At 38.0% G+C, this 9499-nt stretch overlaps 2 protein-coding genes across 2 annotated transcripts in view; both read right to left on the bottom strand.

The window, feature by feature from the left end:
- pold2 (polymerase (DNA directed), delta 2, regulatory subunit) overlaps nt 1-3138 on the bottom strand; it is an 8042-nt gene extending 4904 nt beyond the window's left edge. The window contains exons 1-7 of the mRNA XM_016505231.1: nt 3106-3138; nt 2743-2974; nt 2530-2651; nt 2319-2442; nt 2087-2203; nt 902-1107; nt 715-795 (exon numbers count right to left, since the gene is read on the bottom strand). Of these exons, the coding sequence (XP_016360717.1) occupies nt 715-795; nt 902-1107; nt 2087-2203; nt 2319-2442; nt 2530-2651; nt 2743-2956 (864 nt within the window). The 5' untranslated portion in view covers nt 2957-2974; nt 3106-3138. The remainder of the gene's footprint in view (nt 1-714; nt 796-901; nt 1108-2086; nt 2204-2318; nt 2443-2529; nt 2652-2742; nt 2975-3105) is intronic.
- An 86-nt stretch (nt 3139-3224) lies between these two features.
- LOC107702803 (splicing factor 3A subunit 1-like) overlaps nt 3225-9499 on the bottom strand; it is a 6800-nt gene continuing 525 nt past the window's right edge. The window contains exons 2-12 of the mRNA XM_016505224.1: nt 7911-7930; nt 7764-7795; nt 6408-6604; nt 6163-6280; nt 5765-6072; nt 5015-5248; nt 4698-4905; nt 4234-4394; nt 4016-4117; nt 3812-3883; nt 3225-3667 (exon numbers count right to left, since the gene is read on the bottom strand). Coding sequence (XP_016360710.1) covers nt 3566-3667; nt 3812-3883; nt 4016-4117; nt 4234-4394; nt 4698-4905; nt 5015-5248; nt 5765-6072; nt 6163-6280; nt 6408-6604; nt 7764-7795; nt 7911-7930 — 1554 coding nt within the window. The 3' untranslated portion in view covers nt 3225-3565. The remainder of the gene's footprint in view (nt 3668-3811; nt 3884-4015; nt 4118-4233; nt 4395-4697; nt 4906-5014; nt 5249-5764; nt 6073-6162; nt 6281-6407; nt 6605-7763; nt 7796-7910; nt 7931-9499) is intronic.

Genomic DNA, 9499 nt, shown 5'->3' with positions numbered 1-9499 from the left:
AAAAAAAAAAAACATTAAAAATCTTACTGTTAAAAATCTTTTGACTGGTAGTGTAGGCTGATTATTCTTATAGATTGAAACAAATGTGCTTTAGCCAGTATAAAGAGTATTATAAGTGCTCTGAGTTGCTGCAGAAAAAAAGAAAAAAAAAGAGCAACAACAAAACAATGTTGCTGGAGACGGGTTTATTGAAAATCCAAACTGATTGTCTGCCAGCAGGACGCGCTTTGTTCTAGCGGTTTCTCCAGTAACGGCTGTAATCAAATCAGCTCCGCTCATGAACACTTCTTTATCAGATAAAATAAAAATCACATCGAAACTTTTCTGAAGACAGTCGGTTCCCTTCACAGATACATTTATATAAAAACACCCGCGACATTTTTTGATTTTGAAACGTGCAGTGCTCATGTTTATTCAACGAAGTCAAACGCCACAAATAAATCAATGTATGGGAAACTGGTAATGTATATCGTAATATCGGAAATGTGTTTTAAAATCATATCACCGTTATTGAAAAAAATTATATCTCGATACATATTGATATTGAATTATTGTCCAGCCCTGCGTGAGATCAGAACACAACTAAGAACCTGGTCCTAGAAGCTTGATATACTGAATAAATGGAGTACAATACATTTCAGCCATGTCCCAAATAACGCCTTTAGTCTTTTTGGTCCCTCACCAAAGTCCACACTTTGGGCTGAAAACACTCACCACTAGCTGCATTAGAAGCTCATCCAGCAGTCTGATAGCCTCCACACTCCCAGCTGGAGTCTTCTTAGTCAGGTACTTTGCCTTCAAATGGAAAAGAGTTTAATTTATAAAATTAACTAAATGTGATAGAAATTCTGCTTAAAAAGTGAGATTAGTGCTGCTTGAAAAGTAAGTCCCATTTGCACACCTTGGTTGTTGAGTCTTTGTCCTGAGTGCTTTGACTCAGCAGGTTTCCAGCTAGTATGACTCTAGAGATGGACGCTGCTCCGCTCTGCTCCCCCTCATCTCCAAGCTGACCAGTTACCATATCCACCAAAAGTTGCAATCCCATCATGCTGTCTGCTCTGCTGCCGTTTAACCCCAGGCCAGAGGCAAGAAGCAAGAAGCACAAACCTGTGCAACCAGAAAACAGCAAAGGTTAAAAGGTGAAAGTGAATTCTAAACTGTCACACTAAAATCAGCCAGGAAAAGCATAATAAAGTTGGTATAAGTACTAAACACCTTTTAAACATCCTTCTGAAGGCTTCAATGTATACATCCTGCTCACAAAAACATTTGTAGTCAAAGAATCCACTTGTGATTACCAGACATGTATGTGCAACTTCAACACTAGGGATGCATGATATATCCGATTCAGCTAGGTTGTCAGCCAATATACAGTGGGTACGGAAAGTATTCAGACCCCCTTAAATTTTTCACTCTTTGTTATATTGCAGCCATCTGCTAAAATCATTTAAGTTAATTTATATATTAAAGTCGACATGCAATGGAAACTGAGACTGTCTTTTCTTCTCTGTTATGTCTTATATATGTCCATCACAATAAAATGTATAAAAGATTTCCAAAAATATAACAATATGCACTGATAAATCATTTATAATAAACACTGCAATATTCCACAAAAAAAAATTTAAATTGTCAATTTGGTCAAATTTGATTTCATCGCAACTTTCAACATTTTTTTTCTTTATTTTTTTATATATTTTTGTATTCTTTTTTTCTCTGATTTAGATTACTTTTTGCCATCATATAACACTCACTTAAAGTTCATTTTTAAAATACTATGAATTAAATAATAATATTAAATGTAATCTTTCCTAAATCCAAAATGAATATCCATATTTCACGCTGCACATTCTCATGTTGTGATTTCCAAATTTACGGTTTCATTCTTTTTTTTTCTCTTTTTTTTAATGGTTTATTTTCCATTTATTTAGACAAAATAATACCTTAATTTTAATACTCATCATTTATCAGTTAACAGCCATAACAGTTATGTATTGGCCAGATTTGTAAAACTGCTGCATACATCAGTATGTCTAAAAAAAACAACCTCCGGATCTCTGATCAGTCATGTCAGGTGTGTTTCTGCACCTGTCTGAGCTGAGAGGCTGTCTGGGGGTCTGTGGAGGAAGGTCGGCCATGCAGAAGTCTTCAACAGTGAATTTCCCATCATTCTTCTCTGCACCCATGATATCAATAACACTACCTGAAAATACCATTTTACAACAAAGCATTATGATTGAGAAGCCCGAGAAGACTGTGACGGATCAGTTTGTCTTACTATTTATTGAAAAATGTTCCCTAACTTTCCTGTATCCCACCTGTTACAAACTTAGGAGTGTCAATGTTGCCTTCCAGTTTGATCCTCTGCAGTTCATCCTCCAAAATAAGCTCATCTGATTGGCTGATGTATTTGGCACGAGGTGGTTGAGGCAATAGATTGTGCTGAAGAAGAGAGAGAAAAGACATGTTAAAGGAGTAATGATAGAGAGAACAGGAAGCGTGCGTTTGTAACATCAGGTGGAGTTTTACCTCCTCACTGATCTCCTTCAGGATGGAGGGCTGCAGCTCCATGTGTTTGAATATGGTGCCCACTATTATACACTGTTCACCCGTCTGCAGGTCACACAGCTTCCTGATCGGCACGACACCGCCTGCCACACACATCCAGTCATGTTCAGAAGCGCCTCAGGCAGAACACAACAGCAACACGAGCCTGTCAGCGACTTTGCAGAGGTTTCTCACCCCACTTCTGCGTGGCTCTGTCGGCGAGGATGTCTCTCATCTGCAGGAGTCTGGTGGCGTAGATGTGCGCATACTGGCGGCTGAAGCTGCGCTCGCCGAGGCGGCATCTCTCCAAGCAGCCGCTGAACGAGGGCTGGAGACGGGCAAACACGGGCTCCTCTGAGCCTGGAGCAGACAATAACGTCTCCTTCGGCACGATCACGTCTGAGAACATGACTGAGGGCACGCTTTTGGACGCTAGATTAGCAATTAAACAATGTTATGTTAATAAAATATAAATGCAATGTTTATTACAAATCTATGTAAGTGTCAAACACGCATCTGTATGCTGTATACTGTATGCTAGCAGCGCAACAGCTCCACTCTTACCTGCGGTGTTGTTTTTTTCTACAATATATATTATAAATCTAGTTTGATCCGATGATAAAGCAAACAAAATAAATAACAAAATCAGGAAAAAAGACAGTATGGCTAATAACATTTCTTACTGAAATTTATTAGGTAGGTTTTCCAAAGAGACAAGTATTTATTATGCATCCGACAAAATGTAATGTTTCAAAGCTAAACTTTAGATTTGCAAATATTTAACACAATCACCTCAATGAAAAGTGAGACTAAAAAAGGGCAGTTTGCTTGGAGACAATATTAAATGTTCTGTGTTATTTAATTATTCATGCACTGAATGTAGGATAATCACAAGACACTGATTACTTTGAATTGTTTTTCTACAGAGCACAGCACAAGTTCTTTTAAGTGTACAAAAGTAACAGGATTATAAGCACAATAATTAATGTGGAGGATTGAAAAAGAGGAGATGAGCGATCTACTTCTTCCTTCCTCCTCTCTCCTTAAGGGCCAGATGGATGACAGATCCATTGTTCATGTTGTAATAGGCCAGAGAGTTGGAATCTTTGATGAAAATTCCCTGGAGATCAACACAACAGGAGATCTGAGTTTTCAAAGCAAGTACTTTTATATTTAGTAATGTCATAACTAAGATGCCTTGTTCTTTTAAGCATTCAGAGTTTAAATAAAATAAGCATCTCATTATTCAACTGACATATTTTACCTCGTACTGCAGTTTCTGTTTTCCAGCCGGCATACCAGTGGCTTCATGGATCTTAACCTTGATGACAGACACCTGAGGCACAGTATGGCATTTGATTAGCTCACATTTTAATGAATTCTATACATGTTTTGTATAATTCTAAGGATTAGTAGTTAAAATGTGTACGAATGGTGCATACAGATACGAGATGGGCAAACTCTTTACCTGGTCTGTGAGAGGCAGGCTGAAGTTCAGCACTTGGCCACTCAGCTTCCATTCTGTCTTGTCCTGCATGTTGGGCACCTGGACCTTGACTGCAACAGGTCCCTAAAAGAGAGCAAAGGTCAAATTAAAATGATTAACAAATGACCCTTATGTAATAACAGTTCAAAAATATTCATTGCTAACTGCACTCAAAACAGTTTGCTGCAGCAGCATTGTACCTTGTTCCTGCGCAGGAACTCCTCTTCTGGAATCAGGTTGTCTTCGGTCTTCATTTTCTTGCTGGAAGGCTCGTCCTCATGAGGAGGTGGAGGATGGGCAGGAGGCATGGGGGCGGCAACAGCGCTGGGAGGTTGAGGCACAGGGGGAGCAGGTACAAATGCTACAAAACAAAAGAGATTGATTAATTATAGCAAAATTATTATTATTAACAAAATTAATATAATTATTCAATTATTTATTAAATCAATTATTAAATTACTAATTATTTATTAGTAATTATTATTACAATTATATAACAAAAGGTTTATTAAATAACAAAATCATTATTTATATAATATAAATTCTGCTATTATAATATAACTTTTTTTTATATTTAATATAGAAATGTCTGTTGAATATTTATTTAAATTCATTTTTAAATTACAAGTAGCTACGCAACAGATCTGTTATTCCAAAGACTCACCAGTAGGAACCACCATCGGTGGAGGTCTGGGTGCCATAATATGGGATGCAGAGGGTGGCATGGGCACCACACTGATGCGTGGGGCATGCAGCATGGGTGGCATGGGGGCCAGAACTTGCCCAGGGGCCAACCGCACCATAGGGGCCACTGGAGGTCTGGGTATGACAGGAACAGCAGGGAGCAAGGTGGTCCGCACTGGAGGTGCCATCTGGAATATACACAAGAACCTTTAGTTAGAACGAGCACTTTAATTTTTGTGTTTGACAATCAAGCTGATCTCTCAAAACTCCCGAATGCAGACACAGATTGAGACTCACAGCAGGTGTGATGCTAATGGGTGGGGTGGGTTTGGGTAGGCTGGGGGCTACTGATGGCAAGGGCGGCTGAGGAATCTCGTTGGGCTTGCTGGGGCCGATCTTCTCCTTGGTGTCGTCCTGCTGCACTAGACCTTTAGCTTTGTGGATGGCTTCAATCTGCTCCTGCAGGGTGATGTTAGCCTGAGCCGCCTGCTGGGTACGAGCCATGCTGCCTGAGTGACCGTCCCATGTGACCTGCGGAATAAGAGGAAGGGGTGTTAGATGAACACTACTACCTTCTGGTATTCCTCACTAAGGGGGCACCAAGGACAATAAGCATAATATTTTTTTTATTAATGTGCTGTATGTTTTTAATAATAATTATTCTTTAATATTTTCTATTTTTAGAGGATTTCACCTCTAAATTATACACCATTTATTTCTATACGAAATAATATAAGCCCTATATTATAATTTCTATATATGAATATATGCATTTAATTTAATTTAATAAATAAATAATTAATAATTATAATATTAACTTAACCCTTTCTAATCATGTCCACAATTTTGATGAAGTAAAAAAGAAAAAGAAAAAAAAGGATCACCAGAGGGTTAAATAATTAGTTTTAGTGATCTGGTTTAAGTGTTTATGGGTTTCTCAACAACGGGCATTGTTTTGGTCCTGCAGACTTTTAGAACACTAGTTTAATGAATTTGTCTACTACAATGTTGAACAGCAGATATAATTTTTTTCTTTTTCTTTCTTACCTTCTCCTCTGGTTTCTGTATCTCCTCCTCTCCGATCTTCTTACCAATGGCCGTTTCTTCCACACCGAAGATATCTGTACGTCTCTCGGCCAGCTGCTTCAGGCTGCTCTCAATGTCCAGGCCCGGAGCGTACACCTCCTCCTCGATCTGACGCTCATGGATGCTGCGGTCACGCTGCTCCAGCCAGCGGGGATCCAGCAGGCCGATGCGCATGTGCTCCTGCATCTTACTGGCTGGGATCTTCTCACCAGTGATGGGAGAGATGAGGTACTCTCCAGGGGCGACCACAGGAGGCAGAGGCTTAGAGGCTGAAAGAAAGATGAGACAGAAAGTGAGTGGATTCAATGAAATATTTGCTGTTCTAGTATGTTAAAGTGTGTGTTTAAAAATGCCTTTACCCTTGGGGTCATAGTCTTTGCGGATGATAACCTGGTCCGGGGTGGGAGGCAGAGGTGGTGGCACAGGGTTATCAGGGGGTAGAGGAGCCTTCATGCCATTATCCTCTTCATCAGAGCCCTATTGAGAGAGGAATAACAGGTCAGTCAGAGTGTTAGTTAACCCACTTCTATGAACTGCTCATTTGTTACATTATGTGAACATGTAACATCCTCGTCCACTGATATGATCACCCTGGTTGTCTCACCTCGTCCATGTCCTGCAGCTGTGTGTCCTGGTCTAACTGAGTTGCATGTCCTACCACCCTGCCCACTCTCTCATCCTCTTCATCTTCACTCTCAACCTCCATCTCCACCTCCTCACTCTCTCCAAACTTCTCATAACGCTCCTGGATCAGGATACGAGCGCCCAGCTCCTCAGGAGTAGTGGGAGGAGGGAAATTGCCTGTAATATGTATAATAGTTAAATAAATTATTATTATCGACAATATGAATATCAACGACTATCAATATAACTAGTAATATATATAATTATTTTATTCATTTATATTATAAATATAAATTAATATTGTGTTAATCATATACTACTACTAGGGGTGTGATGAGATCTTGTGCCACGAGATGTGAATTGAGATTGAGACAAGATTTCTCATTGAGGTGAAAAGCTCTCGCGATATCGCCATGAAGGAGTGTGAGGGTGAAATTAGCACAGAATATGCCACCGTTATGTTTACATTACTCCACTGTCGTTTAGCTTTTTTATAGAAATAAAAACCATTTAATTCAGTTGGATAACGGTCGCTTCAATTCTAAACTGTTAGCAGCTGCTCTTCTCATTCAGCATGAGCTGCAGTTGCACACAGTGCAGCAGGAATCAGAGTTCACTGATCACATGTCAAGAGTAAGGCGAGATGACTGACAAGACCATGGCGGAGGATTCGTTGTGCAACAGAGCTTAAGCGTCTGACAAATGGCTTATCTTGTAGAATGCATTCTCAGCACCGCCACTTCTTATACAAAGAGTACGCGTGATAGCAAATTCAAAAGCGAAAGTCAAACACAAGCGCGTTTTAAAGGGATTTCAATACCCCACATTTTGAGAGCAGCACGCATATTAGGTTACATACAATAATTTCTAATATCAAACCTATCTTAGGCTGGGCTGTGTAGTTGTAATCATCGCTTAGCTCTGTATCATGCTTGAAGAAAAACGTGGTCTCCATTTCCACTGAATATTGAGAGAGTACTTTTATTATGGTTGCACTTACGACTAAGAAAAAAATGTTATTTATTTTTGTTATTTATACTGTTTTGTGGAATGGAGTTCAGTTAGGAGGTCACGCACAGCTTCAATAAGAAGTTCTAGAAGCTCATAATTCATGTACAGTTCTGAGGTCTGAAGAGACTCGTGTGAAATCATTCAGGAGAGAAGCCAGTGAGTTGAGTTTGTATCTGTAGTTGGCTAACTAAACCAAAGTTCTGGGAATACGTTTTTGCCATTAACAAAATAAAGAGCATTTTTCTGATGCAACAGTATGTTTGTGCAAATAAAAATCTTGAAATATTTGAAATCACGCATTATTGTGTTAATTACACATGCTCACCTTGCTCATGTGGCTGAAATACAAAACCAGACCTAAATGAAAGAAAAGAAGTTGACAAAAAGATTGAATCCGATATTTGGTGATAATATAGCATGATGAGTGATTTATAAGCTATTTTTTGAGGGAGTGCCTTTTTTGCTCTGTAACCTCGTAAGTGTGAAAGGGTTCTGAACACAACACAAGGGTTAATCACAATAAATGGAATTAATTATTAGGGCTGCAACTAAAAGCACAAATTCTGTGTTAACAGATAAGAGGAATGTTCTGCAGGAACACACACATTCACTCTGAACACGGTAACCTCTTACTGTCATTTCTTTAGTCTGTAAATGTCAGAAACGTCTTACATTTATATTCAATCACACACTGTTATCCCTTTACAGTTACTATCATAAAATACTTGAATTACATGTTGACCTTTAAACCTAAATTTAACATCCTATAACAGATATATCAGCAAAATGAATATTTTTGCGCTGAATATTAATTGTCTTCCTCTTCCATTCCATTTGTTCCATTTGTTTGACGTGCATGCGTGCCGGCGCTCGTTCAGTAAAGTCTGAAGTTTAACGCAGACTGTCAGGATGAGCCTTCATGCAAAATAGAAACACTGGCTTGCTTCAATATGTAACATTTACAGATAAGAATATAACCGTAAAATGAAAGTTTTGCGCCAAGGAATTATATCACACATTAAACAGCATGCGCATCTGTCAAAGCGCCTGACAGGGCACGCCGTGTTAAACATTACGCTTATGCATTAGCTTTAAGTTTAAAATAAAGCATTCTCATGTTTCCAGCAGCTTGGATCACTTACCTTTCCTGCAGACCCTCACTCTTGTTTTTTCCACTACTTTTAGATGTATTTTGTCAATAGAAATGCGTTATTCAGTAGTATAATTTGACGCGACTGGTGGAAGTTTTCCGTGCACTGTGGGCAGATGCAACTAATTGATCAGGGTTCCCACTCATTTTCAGTGATAATTTTCCGTGACATTTTTAATGTATTTATGGCGGGAATAAAAGACAAGGATCATGCCCTAAAGTAATATATTCCTCTCTCCAGAAGTCTTTAATAACATACAGTTTATGGCCATGTCTTAACTATAAAATCAGCTCTCTAATATGAGCTCTTTTATTTATACAATACAACAAATGATTTTCAGAACCAATTTCAGTACCATAGCAAAAAAATATTATCCTCCTGAGAACCAGAAATAAAAAGCTTTGTGAATTTAGTATTTTTTCATGTCATTACATTGTTTAGAGCATAAGAAAAAAAATGGTAAAATACAATTTTTGAAAAATTATATTTTATTCATAAGTTATGTTATGTATGTAGGACACCAGGACTCAGTTTTTCTAAAAAATAAAATGACAAGAGTAGACATGAAAAGGCAAAAACAATAGGAATTTTTGTTAAATCTCCAATCAATTTTTAGGTTTCAGGATTTTTGTTATAACTAACTTTGTTTAAGGATGGTTCTCAACTATGTTATAAAACATATAACAAAATGATTTGATATACCATTTTGCATTATGCAATATGTGTGTAAAAATTCCATAAACTGGTTTTCCCATTAAGCACAATGTTATCTATACACTGTATCTAATTTGCATATTAAAGTGCTGTTGGGACAGCATGTTGAAAAAAGAAGTGTAATAATGGGAGTAGTAATTGGCCAGATTTTCATAATAATATCTAATATTTCATAAGAATATTGATATATAATTTG

Source organism: Sinocyclocheilus anshuiensis, unplaced genomic scaffold (assembly GCF_001515605.1).
Source record: "Sinocyclocheilus anshuiensis isolate Anshui unplaced genomic scaffold, SAMN03320099.WGS_v1.1 scaffold366, whole genome shotgun sequence".
Taxonomy (NCBI): Eukaryota; Metazoa; Chordata; class Actinopteri; order Cypriniformes; family Cyprinidae; genus Sinocyclocheilus; species Sinocyclocheilus anshuiensis.
This window is presented reverse-complemented; position numbering and strand designations above follow the sequence as displayed.